Source organism: Gobius niger (genome assembly GCF_951799975.1).
Source record: "Gobius niger genome assembly, chromosome: 9".
NCBI lineage: Eukaryota > Metazoa > Chordata > Actinopteri > Gobiiformes > Gobiidae > Gobius > Gobius niger.
Genome location: NC_136860.1, coordinates 24,495,143 through 24,516,531, shown reverse-complemented (window position 1 = coordinate 24,516,531; position 21,389 = coordinate 24,495,143). Strand labels below are relative to the sequence as shown.

Here is a 21,389-nt window from a genome sequence, read left to right as displayed (position 1 = left end):
GGATTTGTTTTTAACTGGTAGCCCTCGAACAACTTAATGCTCTTAAAGTAGCCCTCAGCTGAAATAAGGTTGATGACCCCTGTTCTAGGTACTCCCTACTAAGATAAGGATTGGTAATGCTTTACAGATAAATTGCTGTCAGTCTTCATTTTGTGCTCTTAGTTTATTCATGTTTGTTCCAACTGATCTTTTAAACAGAGGCCACAAAAGAAAAGGCAGGAGATTAAACAAGATAATTATTCATACCATTCTGATGACATTACTCTGTGCTGGGGAGAATACTTTGAAATTGTATTTAGTTACTGAATACTCACCTTATAATGTTTTCAGTAACATATTCCGTTACTTTGTTCAATCAGTCTACTGTATTCTAAATACTTTCACACATAATATTTATGCATAAAAGCAGCGTATGATTAAGAAGATGTTTAGGCTACACTTGTTACTTGCTTGTTACAAACTTATTTAATGGCTAATTTGGAATGGGAAAAAAAGCACTTTGCAAATGTCCACAGCCCAGAAAGACAGAGCAAAACTGTTCCCTGGCTGTTTTGATCTTTCTATCTTATTACTGTCATGATTTATTCCTTTGATATCACGTAACTATTCTGAATACCCTCAGATGAAAGAGTAACAGTGCCTAAATAAGTATTCGAAAGACGGGTTCTAAATACATGACACTGATTACTCTGACCCAACAACATAACATCAGGAGCATTGTCTGTGATAAATGTAAAATAAGCCACTCCTCTTTGGCCTTGAAAGTTAAGAGGGAAAAACCGTATGAGATCAACTGTTGCTTCACATCATAAGACCGACTATTATGCCATATCGGTTTACAAATCGAGGTGCTGGCAGATGAAAACACCAACTATTTTTGGATCACACAGCACTGGCTCTCAAACTGACCCTCACAATGCATGTTTTCCATTCAAACCACATAGAAAATATACTTCCCATATGATCTGGCAACCCCCAGGAGGGTCCAGAATTGCAATAATAATGGAATAGGAATCTGAACTTTATTAAGCCGTGTAACCAAGATGAATTAATGTGAATGATGATCCTCTTCATCCGAGAAAGCACAAACAAAGATTTCTACGGTGACATATATTTATTATTTATTTTAGTTTATTTGGAGCAAGTTTTAATTGATAAAAGCGGTCTAAAAATGCAGTTCCAAATGTGCGACAATAATCCACGTTTTTGAATAGTAGGCATCAAAATCTACAAAATTTACATAAAGAAACTGACAAGCCAAGGACACATCGTCACTTTTAAACTAATTATAAAAGTCCCAAATCGCTGCGGCCTTCACGACTGTGTTTTTAGTTTGTACACAGAGTTTTTTCTCGATCCTTGGAGCTGGTCCATTCTCTTGAGTTCAGTCAGACAGAGAATAAACAGCGGTGTCTTTGCTCCAAAATCGATCATCCCTTTGAGCTCTTCTATGTGAAATTCTGTCTTGTCTCCTGTAGAGGGCAGTAAAGGACAGCAAAAGGTCAGACTCAACCCACCGAAGATTGTTTTATTAGCTCTACAAAGGCAAGTCTATCAAATGGTTAGTTTTTAGCTAGTCTTTTGGTAATGTGGATAACCAAACTATTTTGAAATTGTTAAAAAGAAGTACGTATGCATATTGTTTTTCAAAGTAGCACAGGTTCAAAAGAAAGCACTTAAAAAATGGAAACACATGAAGGAGAAATGAGGTAACAAAAACTAGTCCTTCTACCTGATCCACCCCTGACCTGGCAGGGACTTAAGTGTGAAGTGTAATACATCCTTGTCTGGTAAAGTAAAACCCTGGATAAAAAAAGCCTTTTGTCGCCATTTGATCCAGTTCATGTCGTTAGCTGAAGATGATACTGACCGAGTCCCCTGTCTCGATGATTGATGGGTGTTTGGCAGCGCCCGGGACAATCAAGTGCTTCACTGTTGCACTGTAACATTGACAGGAGGATCCCTCTTTTACTGGCTGTTTCTATCCCTTTTCCCCCTTTAAAGTTGTTTACCCAGTGCATGTTGTATGTCAAATAGTACAAAGTAAGTAAGTTAAGACTTGTGTTTTAGTAATGACAGACCTCGTATTACGGCTGGTGTGATGGGATCGTGGTTATTGTGGCGTAAAGAGACTTCTCAGTTTCTGGTCCTAAACAGTTTCTAGTTTTTTATTTAGACATCGCGTGTTTAAAAATTCTGCAGCAGGAAATTTCATTCAAGATGCTTCATTCGCAACTACTGATTTTTATTTAGCTGCATGCTAAATACATCCCGATGCAGTAGGAGGGGTTTAACTTACTTTAACCTGTTACCTCCCGCCTGAACCAAGGGCATTTTCTCCGGTTCAGCTTTACCCAAATCTAAAAGCTTCTCGACTGGAGAGCAACAGTGTACTGCCTCATTTGAAAGCCAAGACCTACAAAAATGATTGTAATTTTTTTTGTCACATCGTCAACGCATTTTGTCACGTTTTCGTTGTGTTTTTGTCACTTATTCATTACTTTTTTGTCGTGTTTCCATCACGTTTTTGTTGCTTCTCCGGCATGTTTTTGCTGCATTTTCTTCCCGGTTTTATCACTTTTTTTTGGTCACATTTTTGTTGCATTTACATCATCGTATTAATCGCTATTTTGATGCTTTTTTTTAAGCTTTTAGATTTGGGTCAAGCCGAACTGAAGAAAATGTGCTCAGTTAATGTGGGGGTTCAGAGGTTAAAAAGCTCCTCAACTACTTTATTGTAAAAAAAAAAGAAAAGAAAAAAAAAACCAACAAGAGATTCGCCACAGACAGAAAACTGTTCTTATCTGAGCTTAGACGAGTTGATGTGTACCCGTCTGGTATTTGTGCGTGCGCTCAGTCACGCAAAAAGACCAAAGATGTTGTTAACATTTGGCGTCTCCCAATGTATTCCTATAGCTCCAAACTGGGGTGAAGTTGGAAGCGACCACGCTCTTCCACGAGCATGCACAAAAACCAGACAGGTACGTATCAACTTGTCTAAGCTCAGGTAAGAACATATCACAGTATGGAAAAACGGTGGCCCTTTAAGAAAACTCCCAATTTCTAACTCACGTCGACACTTTGCGATGGAGCTGTTGATGTTCCCCACAGCCCGGTTCAGACTGTTCAGACTCATCTGCCTCAAGTAACCGGGCAGACACTGAAATTCCTGCTCCGATACTAAGGACAGTGTGTCAAATCTTTGAGGACTGAAAACACAAAGACAAAATCACATTTAGACCCACTAGATTGAACGTATATAAGTGCAAAGCCTTGAACAAGTTTTCACCTGGTATTTTCTTTTTCACGTGGAGTCTTCTCTGCTTTGGCCAACTTCTTCATCTGAGCTTGAGACACGAGCTGTATGCAACAATGTTTGAATGTTAGTTAATATCTGTTCTGGAAACTGTGTGAATCCAGTGAGATTAAGGCCTTACTTTGCAGATGTCTTGAGTAACTGAACTCAGGTCAGGCATTTCAGGAGTGATCGGCTCCTCGTAGTCTCTTCTGACACACGGCGTTCTTAAGTTTAACTCTTGAGTGGGTCCATCCAGGTCCAAAGCTTTGACGGTGGGCTTTTCTTGGTCACGTAACCTTGTCTCCATCTTTGCACTTCTCTGGAAAGTGAGAGCAGACAGAAAAAGGTAGTTTGAGATGTGACTTGCATCCAGGCTGGTCATACAGTGGCAACATTTTTTGTATTTTTAATTGTTATTTTGAGTTAACCTTGCTCCATTACAAGTTTACACACAGATACACACATAACTTGTTTGCATAAAATGTGTAATAAAGCATCCTGATAAATATCCTAAAAAATAAAAATTATAAAGGAAATAGATGCTTTTTAATGCCTAAATACTATATTTTTAATGACACTTGGTATATTCCATTTCGTAACATTGATAAACATTCAATTGAACTGGAATGTGGGAAATTTTTATAATATTTGAAGCCAAATTGAACACAACAGGCAACTTTTGCGCAAAAGAGTGTCAAATTTCAGTCAAAAATGCAGCTGAAATTGCTTTAGACCATAGTTTTTGACAAATGTATGCAGTAAAAATAGTTGAACATGTCATTGATGTGGGTTCGGTTTCTAAAGAAAAAATATATTGTCTAAGAAATTTAGATTTAATGATCTTTTAATTTAAAGCCTTAATTTTGGCACGACTCTCAATGCTTTTTAATGCCCCACAGAAACCTTGTATTAGATGGAATTTTAAATAAAAAAAAACTTACATGGCCCATTCTGACCATATCACTCCTCACAGCTCCACATTCCCCCCCCCCCCCAGATGCCACTACTCATTGTATGATACAACTAGTTATTGAATACTTACGATTTGCAAAGAGTTGCCCAAATTTGACTCGAGGTTTGGCATCTCTGGCATTTCCCCGGCCATCACACCATCTCTAATCAAATGTTGCACGTCATTCTCCAGGCTGCATTTAGAAGCGCCAGCATGAGGTGGTGCTGAAGAAGAAGAAGACGGCACCTTGCTGTCATCATCACTTTCCATTTTAATTGGCTCTGGCCTCCTCTCACTCTGTCGGGGAAGAAAAGAATGACTAGACATGATGACGCCTTTCTAATTCTAAAACGATCTGAATAGAAAGTTTTATAGCTAACCTTCTTCGTGCTGAGGAGGCGGTTTATATACGGGGTTTGAAAGGCAGGGACATCAGGGGTGGATGGCAGTTTAGCAGTGCAGGCGGGAGAGACAGAATTGCTTTCAGTGGCGGCATGTGACTTTTTTATCTTTAATCCTGGAGTACAAAATACAGGAGGCTCGGGCGATTCGAGATCGTCTGTCAGAAGCATAATAAATGTTTTATGATACGTACGAAGCGGTAATATTACGTGTAATATTGCAATAACGATAGTATTGTGATATTGAATGTATCTATATATTTTTAACATATCTACATCAGAAATCAAGAAAATCCTGACTAAACTGCACTTTTTAAGTTGCTTTAGTCTGTAAAACTCGATAGATAGAAGACCTCAAATTTGACAATATATAGTGTAGCCCTAAAGCAAAACATTTCTGATAAACAAATGTGATAAAAGTGGTAATAACTTTCATAAAATTAAAAAAAGTCCATTAGCTTCATACCATTTGCCAGCAGGTTTTCAGTCAGAGGATTTACAGGTGGTTCAAGGAGATTTGATTGGTGTCTGTGAGGGAACATAATTTTCACAATCATTTTATTTTTACCAGCTAAATGTCAATATGCAATATGAAGCACGATGCTTTACTTCTTCGTTTTCTCCACATTCTTCAAAGGCAGATTCATTGTAAAGTCATTGTTAAACATCATTGTGTGTTCAGAGATGCCAAAGTCATGCATCTGTGGGGTCTGCAGCTCATCCTCGTCCATACAGAGGGCACGTTTGGGAGTGATGGCCATTGTAGGAGGCGCTGGTGTGTTTAAAGCTGGATGGGGGAGGATCATTTGGGGCATCTGAGGCACTTCGGCGCACCACGCTCCGCCACCCAAAGCCCTCTTGAGCTGAACTTCAGACAGACCGAAGTCGGAGAGCTGCGGGGTACGCAGAGGGTCCACTGGAGGAGCAGCCGGTTTCTCTGGTGACAAGTCTTCCCCAGTCCCGTGATGGGGTCCCTCTACTTGATCTGGTGACTGGTTTTCATCCTCAGGCAGTGCCTCCTTATTCGATGAATGATCAGTGGCATCTGAAAATTAAGTTCACAAAAGGAAAGTGAGGTTCACCTTAAATTAAAACATATTTCGTTTGATTATGCTTTAATTAACATTCAAACTAATTGGAGCACATTTCATGAGGGTTAAGTATCACTAGTAAGAGATAAAAGATTGCATTTTTTTTTCTTTTTTTCAACTTTAAGCAATAAAAAAGGTGAATAACTAATCAACATTTACACTAAGGACAAAATACTCACTATTTGTGGTCTCAGTGTTGGTAGGAGGTTGGTATCCATATTTCTCCCAGTGAGCCTTTATCACCGATATGTCCTCAGAAAGGTTTAACCTCAGCCCATCACAGTCCTTTATGAAGCGGCTCACTTCATCCAGGTTTGTTTTCTGCTGTGCCACTTCATCCTGGATCTGCGCCTGCAAGAAACAAAGCAGCTTAGACACACTTTAATGGACGTGAGTCATCTGACTAATTGTCACGTATATTATTTTTTTTACCTTGATCTTTAGAGCCTCGCAGTTTAATTCGTGGTAAGCTCTCAATCCCCTGGCTGTGCTTTCTGAAATCACAACAAGATGATAAAACGAGGTGACTTCTACACACGGTTTCTTTTAAAATGTCGCTTTACAGTGTCTGGAGATACTGACCGCAGACGTCATCGTCGCTCTTATTATTTTCAAACGCTGACTGAAGTTTGGACGTTTCAGTTTCAAGAGTGACCGCCAGTTTCCGAAGTTTAGAAAAGAACTCCCTCGTTTGGTCCATTGTTTATAATGTGTGAATCTTCATATGTATCTGGTTAATGATGAAAACATTGAGCTGTTTTCGAAATATTCCTTTGCTTCAATTTTGGCGCGTTTTCCGGTTTTGAACGGAAGTTTTTATTTTTTATGGCATTTGAAGCTGAAAATCACGCTTCACAGCGCCACCTCCTGGGCTGGAGGTGTGACGCAGCTCAGATGTCCATAAGCTGAGAGTGACTCAAAAATAAGATAACCCCTTAACCGAGCACATTTCCCCGACTTTGGGCATAACCCAAATCTAAAAGCTTCTTGACTGGAGTGTATAGGCCAGTGTAATGCCTAATTTGAAAGACCTTCAAAATTGATCAAAGATTTTTCCTCTCGTTGTCGCTTTTTTTGGTGATTTTTAAAAATATTTTTTTTCCTTGTTTTTTGCTTACATTTTTGTTTACATGTTTTGACACTTTCTGATTACTTTTTTGGTGTGTTTTTTTGTCACTTTTTTAATGCGTTTTTGTCACTCTTTAGTTGCTTTTTTATGCATTTGTCACTTTTATTGTCACTTTTTTGGTAACTTGTGGTTTTTCATCGCTGTTTAGTCACTTTGTTGTGGCTCTTACGGCGTTTTCTTTGTTGCGTTTTTGTGCTTGTCTTGTTTTTGTTGCTATTTGGAAGTTTTGTCAAAAAGCTTTTAGATTTGGGTAATGCCAAACTGGAGAGAATGTGCTCGGTTCAGGTGGGGGTTATGAGGTTAAAACAGGAGTGTTGGCTTCTGAGCTATATTATCTACTGTAGTTGGACGTTATATTTAGTTAGGCTACATTTTACATAATTGCAATAATTTGTTGTGGACAGTTGGTGAATCTAAAAGCTGCAGTAAAGTAGCCTAGTTCTGGTCAAAACATTGTCTCCTGAATCTGTTGAAAAAGTCAGTACTTTGTCCACCACTGAATGTGAAAGTGGGTCATATTATAACCACCAGAAGGTTGTCAGTTCAAACAGCTGCACACTGTCGTTGTGTCCTATGGGCAAGATATTTCACCCACCAATTGCCTCCAGTGTCCGAGTGTGAATGGGTGAGTGGTTCCTTGAAGTGAAGCGCTTTGAGTGGAAAAGCTATAGGCAGTTTTGTCTATTATGGAGCTTAATGTCAGATGAATGAATTAAGTATAAAACATGAAGTAAAATATTAGTTAAAAGGCTACACAAAAGAATTATTATGCAAACTGTTTGGCTGTATACTGTGTTAAATAAAGATCTCTTGCAAACACGATGTCCTGCAAACAGGGAGAGCTTTTAGAAACCTTGATTTACCATTGAAATTGTAAATTAAGGTGGGTTGAATGCTTGACAAACACATCTAAATGCATCTTTTAGTGACGAATAACCTTCATATCATGAGGCTCTTATCAGATAAAGTAAAGATTTAAATAAGGGACAACATTGAAGGTCAGTGCACACCTGCAGCCAGAACACTTGAGGTAGGTATCCCAATAACACATACCTACTGTACTGTACTATTGCTACAGACTTAAATTTTGTGTGTGTGTGTGTGTTTTTGTATGCCTAGCCTCTGCTCTATTCTGTATGCATGACCATGTTTGCAAAAGGTTTTGAACCAGTGGCTTACATGCAGAGTGTGAAGTAAGTTAAACACAAAAAGTAAAGACACATCCACACTTATTATGGGAGTTGAGATTTGATGTTTTCCTCAGAGTTTTGGTCCAGGGCATTTGTTCTTCTCTGGAGAGCAGTGGTTCAGCAGAGGAGACTGACATGGTCAAGAAGAATCTGGAGCACATTGACCAGGAGATGAGTGCTTCGGGACAGGGTCTGCTGGGGGACAAAGATGTTCAATCTCTGGAAGACGATCTGGCTGTGATCTATAACCAGCTGGGTACTACGGTAAGACTGGCACACTAGTATGTCTGTGTATATGAAATCATGTTTATACAAGTTCTGCATAAACATATATACTTTTCTTTTTGCATTGGGTTTTATGATGTTTAGTATAATGAGTGTGGTATTCATTATTTTCTACTTTCTTCTGACTGCTGTCTGACTACAGTTTCCTTGTAGCTTTTATTTTATTGTATTTATTTATTTTTATTTACTTAATTATGCATTTATGCAGCCTGCATTCTAGATACATGCAATAAATCAAATTGATCAGGTACCCGAACCAAAGAAAATTGTTCTAAAAAAGTAGATTTTACATCATCATATTATACATAGGTAAAGTTGGTTGGTCACAGTGTGTGTTTTAGCATTTATATTCTTACTTATGCACAGCCCTCTCTATGTTACATGACTTTGACCTCTTCTCCCCAGGTCAGGGCTCAGCCAGACTTCACTAAGAGGGAAACTGAGGTGTTTCTTCAGTTTGTTAAGGACTACCACTTGGAGAGACATCTCATAGCGCTGTACAACCGTCTGATGGGAGTGTCCACTCTTACTGAGCAACCCCCTTTGCTGGAGGAGCTCATACTGAACCGCAAACCCAAACGCTGGGAACTCACGCAGTTCTCTGTAAAGGTTAGTTAAGAAAAAGTACACCAGGGAAATTAGCAGGTTATTTTTGGCTGTGCAATCTTGTCCTGAATAAATCAGTATGCCATAGAAGTGGTCATTAAGTAAAATAGATGCAGTGGCGGAAGTGTGTCATTAAGTGTTGCCTCAACCAGTAATGATAAAGACACTCTTTGTTGCAGAAAATGTAGGCAAAAATGGAGACACAAAGCAAAATGTATGTCACATTAACATCACATTACTTTCTGTGATTTTTCTCGGTTCTATTGTTAACCAATCACATGAGAATGTGATATAGATCAATATTTAGTCTTTATCCTGCCTTAAAAACAAACAAACAAAAAACATCTATGTACAAAATGCAAAATAATGCAAATCTAATCTCCCTTGGAAGGAAAATACTGTTGTACAGAATTACATTTTTAGTCCCTGGACGACCAAGATGAATGTAGCAGAAAATCACAGAGGTAACCAAATGGGCTGCATCTGTCTTTTCAGTATGGAAATAAACCGTCATTTTAACACAGCAGCAGAGTGACCTTGTTCTGTCTCGGCAATGCTGAGTTGGCAAATCCCCTGTTACATTGTTATTCCTGGAAGATTAACAAATCCACAAATTTGAACTCAAGGCAGTGAGGACGAACATGCTGCTCCCTTGTTAATTTAAATTAGTTATTGAAATGCATGGGCAATTTTGAAATTTACAGAAAGCTCTTGACCCCAGACATGGTTTTGCCACCTTGAGGGCTTATCTGGGGTAAAAGGCTTATCTTGGGTAAACAGTGATATCACGTTAGTAAAAGTGATATCCCTGTCACAAGAGTCAATTGAATGTTGGATGTGATAACCTTGACAAGACAATATTTCAAATATGCATTTCTGTATGCCTAGATGCTAATCAGTCCGGCTGTATTCATATTAGATATTAGATAACTGATCTTTGCTGTACCTCTCTGTTCACAGGTGAACACTGTGCTGGGCATTGGACTGCTGTGTCTCCTCACACAGGCCTCAATGACCGGCAGAGACCAGGCTCTGATGATGAAGACCTGGACCGAGCGCATGAGTGCCCTCTACAGGAAGATGAAGAACACAGGCGTTCGTTGTTTGGGGTACTTCCTGGAGCAGGCAAAGGTGGATGTGAGAGAGCAGCTGCACCAGGCTGTACAGGAACGAGTGGCTCCTGAGGCAGCCACTACATCCATCCTAAAAGCTTTGGTGAAGAATTACGACTGGCTGCACTGGGCCGTGATGCTGCACCCAGCATTCACACCCCTCGATGAGGAGCAGGAGGAAGGGGGGGAGGGGGAAGAGGAGGGGGAGGAGGTAACTGAAGGCGTAGGAGACGAACAGCCTGGTCAGCTTCTATTTGTGGCCTCTGAGCCCCCAGTGCCTCATGTGGTGGCCTGTTACAGAGAGGCTCCTGCTTCTCTAGACAAGAGTCACATACATCAGCTCATTGTGGACCTGGAGTGGAAGATCCCCAACCCTCCTCCAGAGGTCTATGCTGCCATAGAGGAGGACCCCGGCCGGGCCCGCAGGTATCTGGCCTCACGCATGCTCCGAAAGCTGCAGGAGGGGCTGGGCTCAGGAGTGTCTGTTCATGTGGTGCCCGGGCGAATGGAGATGAAGTGCAACTTTCCCCCGGCCTCCTACTACTTGTACGAGTACAAGCACAGGCTGGCCTCAGGCACGGTCTGTGTGTTCGGATAAAATGCATGTCTTTTTTATAAAATGTTGATATACTGAGTGTTGTGAAAAGCAGCACTGACCATGTCGGTCATCAAATTGCATGAATAAAATAAATAAACAAAATGACTCACCTTTATGGAGAAGCTGAAGTGAAAACATTATTATTATCATATGTACTTTCTCTGGCCGTGTTTGGCAGCAGTAAATAATGCTTTGGAAACAAATCAGTAAGTGAACCAAAGTCCTTGTTTAATATTGCTTATAATAGCCGCAGTACCAGATGAAACAATTTTCAGCTACAATTATGAATAAAAATAGTCCATCTCGATAAAATAAAATCCATTTGTGGTGCTATAGTATTGTCCACTCATCCCTTTGATTATAAAAGAAAAAGTCTGTTTAAATCAGAAATGGGGCAGGTATCTCTCAGACAAGTCCATCCTCTGAGTTGACATAGTTTTTTTCTATATCTTTCTTGATGTCCAGGAAGCTTCTCAGCACTTCCTGTAAATCATTCCAGGACAGGGAGAAGCACCGGCAGTCTGTCAGAGCCCTCACTGTGGCCAGATGTTTGCCTCTGGTCATCACGCACGAATCTAATGCACCGACAAGCAGAGGGGTGAAATTAATGAGATGACTGGAATGAGACCAACAAGTAATCCATAATCTTCGATTTAAATGTTTCATGAGGAGAATCCTGCTTGGCTTTAAAGCACAGCAAACGATTAGGGACAACTTCAAGTTTGAAAATTAAATACTCAATCAGAAAGAGTTAGCTGTTAAGTCAAAGTTGGTCAAACATTGATTTTATTACATTTATGGAATCAACGTTCTTTCATCCATCCTTCCTTCCTTCCTTCCTTCCTTCCTTCCTTCCTTCCTTCCTTCCTTCCTTCCTTCCTTCCGTCCTTCCTTCCTTCCATCCATCCATCCTTCCTTCCTTCCTTCCATCATCCTTCCTTCCATCCATCCATCCATCCATCCATCCATCCTTCATTCCTTCCTTCCTTCCTTCCTTCCTTCCTTCCTTCCTTCCTTCCTTCCTTCATTCCCTTCATCCTTCCATCCATCCTTCCTTCCCTTCATCCTTCCATCCTTCCTTCCATCATCATCCTTCCATCCTTCCATCCATCCATCCATCCATCCATCCATCCATCCATCCATCCATCCATCCATCCTTCCTTCCTTCCTTCCTTCCTTATACATACTTTTTAGGATAAGAAGCAAAACTCACCACCAAAGTAGTCCCCATCGCAGAGCTCCCTCTCATAAGAGTCAGCCTCCATCAGGACCTGACCATGGTCTATGAAATACATTTGGTCTCCCGGGATTCCCTCTCGCACAATGACATCCCCCGCCTGGAAAACGGAATACTCCAATCTCAGCACGATGTCAATTATGAAGTTCTCGGGTCTGTTTTGAAACATTGGCACATTCCTCAAGAGTCGACTGCACATCACCACCATGATTTGCTGAAACAAAAGAAAACAATGAAATAAAAAAAAAAGCATTGGAGTTACGTGAACTTACGTGTGGATAAAATGCATTTGGTAGAAAGAATGTAATGTACACACTAAAGGGGTTTTTTCTATAGGGTTGCCCATGTATGTCCTATAGAATTGCCCTATGGAATTGTATAGGTTGCACATTGCGGGTGAGTGGAGAATACAAATACATATCACTTTAAAACTTCTTACTGACTTAAAGATAATCTATTTTTCTCACATATTCAGAGACAAATTTAGTCCAAAACCGAAAATGAGCTTTGCCTTACTTTAAAATTGTTGTTATATAGTAACACATAACAAAATATGGCTGACCACAATTGTTAACTTTAGCAAATGCAATGAGATCTGCATCGTATTTATTCAGAGCATGTTTCACAATGCTTTAGCACAGACTTGGCCGTCCCTGAAATTGTGGTTTGACTGGCAATTGTTCTCGGCAGTACCTCTCTGAGTGCTGAGGACACCGTGTTCATGACCTCCGCCTCGTCAAACCATTTGCCTCCATATCGGGCTTGATAGTAGTTGTTTAATCGAAGCTGCAACTCAGGTGGGAGTTTCATAAAGGCCATGTAGTGCTCCAGTCGACTCATCTGAAATAAAAACAAGAATAAGAATAATTTTAATTGGAAACCCAGTATACTGACATTTTGCGGCGAGACACAGCACACACAAAAAAAACTCATTACGCGCCTGATGTAACAGAAAAGGCTTATCCAAATGTATTTTTTCACCCACAGTCTCGCCTTAAAACTTTGGGAAATTTATGCTTGGGACAGCAATTTTACATAACTTAATGAGCGCAATGACCCCTCGTTGTCATTGAGAATATGAAATACTCGCTCTTGCCTGGCAGAAGTAGAAGCTTGTTTCTCCATAATTACACATGCATTTGGCTGTGAGCTGTGTTTGCCTGCAGTGTCACCTCTACAGACCTTGCTCTTGTACTCCTTCGCCGCGGGGTCAACATTCGCGATCATTGTTGTGGTGTTGGCCACAAGGACGGTGTACATGAGACAGCCGGATATCATGCTCACCATGACGATCCACATCTCCACATAGTCTGCGAAAAGAAACACAAGCCCACATAAGTGTGCCTATAGGTCCCCCATGTTACACGATAGCACAGCAGGATGAAAGCAGTCGATAGATCTCACTCGTAGGAGCGTCCATAGAGCCATAGGAGAGAGCGATCATCTGTGACAAAGCGCGGAAAATGCCCCAGGAGTATTTCACCCCGACAGTGGCGTTCTGTAAGATTAGAAAATATTACATAGACTTAGATGACTTTTACTGAATACTCATTTACATCAAGCACGTGTTCATGTGGTAATTAACCTCCTAACCCCCGCCTGAACCAAGCACACTGTCTCCTATTTGGCTTTACCCAAATCGATAAGCTTCTCGAAAAAAAGCATCAAAACAGCGAAAAAAGAAAAAATGAGGCAAAAACTAGGATGAAAATACAACAAAAGAGTGACAAAAAAGCGATGACAAAAATTTGACGAAGTGACAAGAACGTGTGTCGAAAATGCAACAAAAAGTCACAAAAGAGCAACAAAAACACACAAAAGAACAATTGAAAAGTGACAAAAGGTGTCCTGTGTAACCTGGGTAAAGCAGAACTGGAGGAAATGCATTTGGTTAAGGTGTGGGTTAAGAGGTTAAAGCCACGTTACGGAATATTCCAGCAAATGAACTGCTGTAAAACTTACAACATGCAACTGATCAGAAATACGCTCCTAATTGGGCAGTACATTGACAGTTAATTTTGCAGTGGGGTATCACTAAAGCGCTTGGAAACAACCTAATGCATGTAGACCTCCAGTCAAGCTATCTGGAAACGACTTTGTGTCCGTGTAGTAGCTGATTTTCTCTTGATGTCTGCAGCCCTATGTAAACTAATGGGAATCCTGCAGGTGCATGCTGCCGCTGTGTCCTTGGGCAAAACACTTCACCCTTCTTGTCTCCAGTGTCTGAATGAGTGTGAATGGGAAAGGTTTCTTGATGTGAAAGTGCTTTGAGTGCCTAATGTGGGTGGAAAAGCGCTGTTTAAAGGTGCATAATGCAACTTTTTATGTGAAAAAATATATATGTTTGTGCGTATTTGACCTTGTAGTGACCCAGTGGCTGTATTGATCCTGGAGCGTTGTAGAGGCCACTGGGACGGAAAGTAAAGGCGCCAGTCTGACCACCAATATAGCCACTGAGTCACTACAAGGTCAAATACACACAAATATCCATTTTTTTTCTCGCATAAAAAGTTGCATAATGCACCTTTAAATAGAGGCCATTTTGTTTGCATGGAGTGACATGCTTTGCTCTGCAGTATGGCTTTAGAGTCAATCACTACGGAGGTCATTTATCAAGGCAGGTGCAGGCGAGTGCAAGCTGTGAAATTGCATATCGCTGTTCGCACCATGAGGTTTTCCTGTCGAACCCAGCAGTCCGCCGGGAACTCTTCGAGCATCGGCACAAAGTACTGGATACAGCCGTTCCAGTGGCACAAGAGGAAAATCATCATGAACAGAGACAGGATCCGGAAAAACAGTCTCACCACCTCCAGGTTTGCATTGGAGACCTGCAAGATTTAAGAGAATGTAAAACAAATTTAGATGAATTAATTAATTAATTAGTGTAACAACTTAGCCAAGCAGACACATGAAGGCAAAATTACACAGAAGAAGAACATATGGTGAAATATCTTACCATCTGTTTAAGGATTAAAGAAGTGGAAAATTCCCAGAGAGTTTATAAGGCACAAAGCTGTTATTTTGCATTAGTCTGACGGATTATAAATAAGCTATTGCACCAAAATAGCATACCTATCTTTGGGGGAAAATGCACATTAGTCTGGCCCAACAGTTCATTTGCAAATATAGACATCTCATTTAAAAATATCTATGCAACTTTTTTTTTGTATGTTTTTGTAAAAAGACTCTAAATCTATAGAGCAGTATTTAGCCACATCGTGTGACATTGGTTAGAGGCTCAGGGTCACACACGAGTTACTGGAGACTGTAATGTATCGGGTTGGAGAAAGGTTGATTGAATTTCAGACGTGAACTTCAAACTTAAGACGTACTTTCTCCACTTCGTTGAAAAACCGGACCAGTCGAGACACTCGGGCCAAACGGATCAGGCTGAGGATCCGGACAAACATCAGGATCCTCATCATCCTGTTGGCTTTGGAGGGGTTGTCATCGTTCTGGTAGTGTAGATCCTGAGAACGCATTGAGCCCAAGTTAGTTTAATGATAATACAGAACGGGTCCAACTGCAAACCAATTCTATAAAGTTATCTGAACCTGTCTCAGTATGTTTTCTTGTTGTTAAATTAAGTTGCCTTATGTATATTGACAAAAATATGGTTCACTGCCCTCAGAAGATTTAGTGAAGTGGATCAAATATCTAATGTTAGAACATAAAGGGCCAGATCTTGTGGCGGCGCACGGGGCGGCGCAGGCTCTTCGCGAATTATTTTCCGAGTGGCGGCGCTATATGTGCCATTTGCCTCCGCCACCTGTGAGGGAGCGTCACAAGAGGAGGTGACTGCACTGATGGAAACACGGCTGACATTCACTTCCTTGTTTACATTGCGCTGTCTTGCGTTCTTTCTTAAGCCTTAGGCTCTCACAGGTCAAACTAAAAACTTTATTTACCCCATCGTGAGCTAAACGATGTTCACGTCTCGAGAGAAAAAGAGCTACAGCGTCCGCTGTGGCGCGGATCGGCCCACGCTTGGCGTGAACGCGAAGCAAAACAAAAGCACATGTTCACCCCACACAACCACTCTCCTGGACGCAGAGTCGATCTAGTTGGAGGAAAATGTGTGTCTCCACCCACTTAAATGCGCTAAGTCTGGAGTGGCAAGATCACAAAGTGCGCTCCTACTGAGCGCAAAATGTCACGCTATCGTCTCCGTTTTGAAGCACAAGATCGGGCCCATAGTCTGTAGCCTAGTCTGTCAAAGCTGTGCATTAATAATAAAGTATAGGAGAAAAATGAACCTGAAAAAAAAGCTGGCTCTGGTAAGAAGCCGTATAAGCACAGTGCATGTACCACCTATGAAAAATGTATTATTTATGTTTATGTCTCACCTCACAACATGCTTGGTAAAGGTGCTTACCCCAACAGACATGCTAAAATGGCGCACTACTTAGCTTTGGTAGATGCATTGTTGGACCTTTAAAACATTTCCTGTAAATTATATCTGAGATAATTCTAATAAATTGATTGTATTTGTTGCTATTAGTCATACATCCTAAAAGAATACACCAGTAACAGCATGACAGCAAACAAACTTTAAATTGGCTTCAAACTGGCTTTATCAACTTCACTGTATGAGTTCTAAAATGAGTCATTTTTATTGCTTTGGATAAACATGTCTGTGTTTACTGTCTCTTATTTCAGATTAATATTACCGCGAAAAGCAGAATGTATCCGATTGGGAACGCTGCTATCACATCAGGAATGAACCAGGTCCGCAGGTAGTTCACGCGGATCTCTTTTAAATCCAAAATTGCCTCCTGTGTGAGAAGAAACGTGCAGGTGTATAAAAATATCGAACAATCTGTGCTGCAATAAGTATATTCCATCATTTCCGGTCAAAAAGCAGGGCTATAGTGAGGAGTTTGTCTAAAATTAGACATGCCAGTCAGATCAAATTTGTCTCCTGTGAAGCGCTTTGGGTGACTTGTGTCTGCCAAAAGCCCTATACAAATACGATTCCCTTCTCTTCCCCACTTTGTTCACAGCATAATGGAAAAAAGACAATACATTTGACTGTTAATTGTTGCCAAACTCATACATTTGTCCCAGTTTTGACCAGAAATGCACACTGTACCGATTAGAGTCTTAGTCACAAGCAAGACCAGGCGATGAATCCCACAGCAATGGTTCAAGCATGAAGACGCATAGTACAGTGAAAAGAAGCCTACAAATGAACTAGGGCAACTTGTTTTTCTGTTTGCCATTTATCCACCACTTGGCATCAATGTCACAGACACAATCAAAATAATGGCCATTTCTCGGAACAATCTATTGTGGAAAGTTGCCTTAGGGGACCACGGTGCATAGAAGAAGACAGTGATTGAAGCTCATCATTAGTACACTGCACTGTTGACTTTTTATCTTCACTTTATAATAACTACACACTGCAAATCATTTGGGTAACGCTGGCAATGGCAAATACTTAATTCATCCCTTTTTCTAACCCTAACCATTCTTGAGTGGTGCCGTATCTTAACGGGTCACAGGGACGATGTAGATGCAGAATCTGTTTGTGCCTGCAGTGATTAACAAAATATGTGGAACGCTTGGAAGGACAGGACATGTTTTGTAAATTATCTATTGAGAATTCACTGTTGCTTTACAAATGTGTTGCACTTGCTTGATAGTGTGTAGTTATAATGAGGAGTTATCTCAATATTATATTCACAAAACACATCTATTGCTTTTCATAATTACAAGCGACTGGAAATCCTATAGATGTACGTCACAGATGGGACATTTATGATTGGCTGATAGAAATCACACATAAACAAACATGCTACAGTCCGAATAACTGGAATAGATAAATTAGTGTTAGAATAATCCCTGTTACAAAATCCAACAGCAGGTGCCAATATTTTCCCAATGTCTGGGATTTGAGGGGGTTTGCTAATCCGTGATGTTGGATGTAGATTGCGACGGGGGCACGACGGGTCCGCATGTGTTTGTCTATGCAGGGATTACAGTGGTCTAGATTGTGTGTGGAAAAGCGCTTGCTCACCTCTCCATCGTCTCGGATAATTCCCATGCGAAAGTTCAGAGCCACATCGATGAGGAACAGCGTGTCCGAAAATACATTAAAGCCTTCCCAAGCCAATCCTGAGTCTCCGTCCAGGAACGCTATCTCCATGGGGATCCCGATCAAGTTCAGGAAGGTTATGGCCATCATTCCCATGATGTAGTAGCTCCTAAAAAGATAAACGAATGCTTTCCGTCATTGTCTATAAGTGACTTCTACGGCTGCACAATTAAACCCTTAGAGAGTTGTTAGGCACCCACAGGGTTCTGGTAACCATCCATCACACTCCGTAAATGTATCTAATACAGTGTTACACATTAATAATAAAGGAGTCCCCATTGTCTGATAATAAAATCATGCAGAACCAATTTGTATTGCAAACATACATACAGTATGAGGAAAATTGTGGGAAACACTGTAATTCACACTATTAATAGCAATTTGAATGATTGCAAATAGCAAATTGCAAAGAGTGCAGTTATTTGTAATCAAAATAACCTGTTTCCATGGGGTCCTATGAAGTAGAAACTTAATCCTACAAATGTGCTCTGAAATGCATGTGAATCTTGTTATAGTTTAGCAGTTCATATTTCAGTCACCTCTCAATTGTTAATGCTCCTTGACATGCTTGCACAGGGAACAGGATTTTGATTTTAATATGGTTTTAATGTAAATAGATATTTTTCCTAAATCGTGCAGCCTCAGTAACTTTACACGTTGTTTTTTTCTTGTTTTTGTTTTTAAATTCAGACGGAAACCGAGAACTCACTTGAACGTTCGCTGTGTCAGGAAAGTCTATTCATGCAAGCCAAATATGAGACTGTAACTGCAAATCTCTTCGGACGGGGTTGAATTGCCCGTCTCAAGTAACTCTTCCAATTGTTTCATTTGTTCTCTGTTTTCATTCCGTCCGCTCACCTTACACACCAATTATAGCCATATCATCACACATGACTTTAAAGGCAGATTGATAACCTCAGCAATGTCCCAAAGGGGCCCCCAAAGATATGTTAGATATCAGAAAATATGATCATGTCTTTAGTTCTTTAATCTTTTGCTTGTTGATTAATATTTGTTGGAAATTATAAGAAAGCATATAATGTCAAAAGACAGAACACACAGGTAATAAAGGGAAATACAAAATACCCCAAAAAAAAACTGTGAATAATTCTAAAACAACAGAAAAAAAGGAAACACTAACACATTTCGAGGTGAGATAGGATTAAGAGAATGAAAATATGTCGACAAAAAGTTTGCTGAAAACTTCTCGCTGTGGCTGAAAATGCTTGCTCAGCACAAAAGTGGCACAGTCCTACTGAACAAACTAGAGTACAGTCTCAAACGTGTGGATTGTACCTCATGAGGCTGAAGGGATGGATGACCAGGACCCCGCTCTGCAGCTGCCGCATGCACTCCTTCTCCACGGCGATCTCACTCCCGTACACGTACAGAGACTGGCGGTTGAGTTGGGGCAGGAGCAGAGCCCTCCATCCACAGGTGGCGGTGGAGCATGCCGGCGTGGGACCCCTCAGCCTGTCCGCGAACGACCGGGACGTCCTGCGATCTGCCATCCTCACCGGCCATACCGCGTCCCTGCTGCCTCGAGTACTTCTCAGGATGAGTGGTGACTGACTGTGACTTTCTACTAGTCCTCCCGACCTCCCCCTTTTGGTCACAAGGTAATTTTCCATCAAGGCTGAGTAAACCTAAGGGCTTATAGGATCTGCATCATCTGAGCTGAGAGGATGCCCGCCTTTCTCCTCTCTCCTCCCTCCCTCCATCCTGCCTGCTCTCCCCCTTAACTGTGCCTCTCTCTATTTCTGCCCCCGCCCAACCCCTACACTTCTATTCCTTTTGTCCCAGCTCATCAACTATTCAGCATCTGAGTTCCATCTCACATGAATCATGCCATGTCAAAGGAACTAAAGTCCAGCTCATATTAATAATGAGGTTATATGTGTCAAATGACGATACATAACCTGATCATTACTTTTTATGTTACTAACAATCCTGGTTTACAATACAGTGATTGAGTAATTGTATTGTAATTGTAAATACATTTAAAGTATACTTCACTTCTTTACAATTATACATAAAATAAAGAGGATACTTTCTGATGAACTTTAGTTAGTCGGGGTCTGTGTCTTTCTCAACCCTTGCCCACAGATCATGTTTGTTTGTTATGAAATGTGTTGTTTCTGCTATTTATAGTTGAAGTTTTCCCCGTAAGAATCTGCCTATATGAGGCATGTTCCTGTCAGTGGGTCACATGGAGATATTGTATAACATTTCAGAGTTGTGTCCGTCAAATCCACAGTCATGTGCGTGTGGCATCTGGTGCAGAAGGCGCCTCTCGTGCACGGATGTAATTAAACACTGTACTGTGTTACCTGATGCTGTACATAAGCTCTCAGCCACCAGCCATGGACACTGTTTTGTTTGCATTTTTCATCAAGCTGTTCCTGTACAAAAGTCCAAATATACCATTTGTTTGTTTGCTTTTCCTTGAAAGTAGAGGTTTAGAGAAAGTTCCTGTAATCTGAAATACAAAATGATATTAGGACGAAGCACCACTATGAGATTAGGCATGAGGTTGTGTCAGTGGGTGATCTAAATCTCTGTCAGATTAGTTTGAGTGATTTGTCTATGAGCCATATAATATTAGATTATTGTCGTTTTGTTAACTGTGGAAAAAAGATGATTCACTTTGCAAGCAAGATTTTAAAAACAATCACACAGCATCTGACTTGATCGATAACTAAACAACAGACTGCTGTTTATGATGTGTGAATAGATTTGGCAAGAACTGGCCAAGAACTGGAGCCGATATAGTGATGCTTGTATAGTACAGTGCACTACTCACATTTTAATTGGGCTGTGCTCTTCTGTTCTCCCAGCAGGGGGCATTGTCATGTCCTGATGTCCCAAGCTTATGGTCCCACGAGAGCTTCACATGATAAATGCATAGGCTGGTTAACCTCTATAGAAAAAGATGGGTTCATCCAAGGCTGCAGCTGGATGAAGCACATGTTGGGGCATGTGTTGGTAGGATTAAATGTTTCATACTACATATACAAATAAACAAAAAATGCTCATTTGCTCATTTATCTAGCACACAGCTGGCCAACCTGGCTCTTCCATACTGCTTACGCACGGGTTTCCTGCTCTGACGCACAAGAAAGGTGCATGCAGCCTATATAATGGGCAAATAAACCCAGGTTACGTTTTCTGTAGGCTAAACAACACATTCGTGTGCCTTAAGAAAACTTGATAACCAGAGATGCATAAATTAAAAGAAGAAGAAAAAAGCCTAAACGGCTAAAATAGCTGCACTGCTACTTGTACGATTCTGTATTTGCATGTATGTGTTTTTTTTTTTACCTTCATCAGACCAGTTTTCAGCAGCAAGAGTGCAGTACAGCAGTGCCTTTCACTTGCCCAGCTCTGTGCGAA

At 40.7% G+C, this 21,389-nt stretch overlaps 2 protein-coding genes across 6 annotated transcripts; both read right to left on the bottom strand.

The window, feature by feature from the left end:
* Positions 1-1,220: 1,220 nt before the first annotated feature.
* Positions 1,221-6,503, bottom strand: ska3 (spindle and kinetochore associated complex subunit 3). The gene is made up of 11 exons (XM_079563317.1): positions 6,325-6,503; positions 6,175-6,236; positions 5,922-6,093; positions 5,261-5,696; positions 5,118-5,179; positions 4,631-4,809; positions 4,341-4,547; positions 3,438-3,617; positions 3,290-3,360; positions 3,073-3,209; positions 1,221-1,472 (listed from the first exon to the last, which is right to left on the bottom strand). The coding sequence occupies exons 1-11, from the start codon at positions 6,440-6,442 to the stop codon at positions 1,315-1,317; spliced, it is 1,782 nt and encodes a 593-aa protein (XP_079419443.1). The 5' UTR covers positions 6,443-6,503; the 3' UTR covers positions 1,221-1,314.
* A 4,387-nt stretch (positions 6,504-10,890) lies between these two features.
* hcn5 (hyperpolarization activated cyclic nucleotide-gated potassium channel 5) lies at positions 10,891-21,242 on the bottom strand. 5 transcript variants are annotated; one of them, XM_079562433.1, is made up of 12 exons: positions 20,800-21,242; positions 20,327-20,475; positions 19,293-19,601; positions 17,919-18,105; positions 16,570-16,674; positions 15,232-15,369; positions 14,566-14,727; positions 13,304-13,397; positions 13,082-13,209; positions 12,593-12,739; positions 11,876-12,113; positions 10,891-11,237 (listed from the first exon to the last, which is right to left on the bottom strand). In XM_079562433.1, exons 2-12 carry the CDS (start codon positions 20,338-20,340, stop codon positions 11,068-11,070), a joined length of 1,692 nt encoding a protein of 563 aa, XP_079418559.1. In that variant the 5' UTR covers positions 20,341-20,475; positions 20,800-21,242; the 3' UTR covers positions 10,891-11,067. The 5 variants fall into 5 exon arrangements, 4 of the variants coding, with proteins under 4 accessions (XP_079418559.1, XP_079418558.1, XP_079418556.1 ...); XR_013793188.1 differs by lacking the exon at positions 20,327-20,475 and having other exon boundaries at positions 11,103-11,237; positions 11,876-12,001; positions 12,081-12,113; XM_079562432.1 differs by having other exon boundaries at positions 20,327-21,242.
* Positions 21,243-21,389: the final 147 nt, after the last annotated feature.

Bases quoted from the DNA above. Each gene is read 5' to 3' on its own strand.
- ska3 (XM_079563317.1), bottom strand. From the start codon at position 6,442: ATGGACCAAACGAGGGAGTTCTTTTCTAAACTTCGGAAACTGGCGGTC. The intron at 6,237-6,324 runs GTCAGTATCTCC...TTGTGATTTCAG, and splicing joins GAGCGACGATGACGTCTGCG to AAAGCACAGCCAGGGGATTG. The intron at 4,548-4,630 runs GTTAGCTATAAA...CTTCCCCGACAG, and splicing joins GCCTCCTCAGCACGAAGAAG to AGTGAGAGGAGGCCAGAGCC.
- hcn5 (XM_079562430.1), bottom strand. From the start codon at position 20,849: ATGACAATGCCCCCTGCTGGGAGAACAGAAGAGCACAGCCCAATTAAA. The intron at 19,602-20,799 runs GTGAGTAGTGCA...TGTGACCAAAAG, and splicing joins GAGCACAGCCCAATTAAAAT to GGGGAGGTCGGGAGGACTAG. The intron at 16,675-17,918 runs GTGAGCAAGCGC...CTTCTCACACAG, and splicing joins TTATCCGAGACGATGGAGAG to GAGGCAATTTTGGATTTAAA.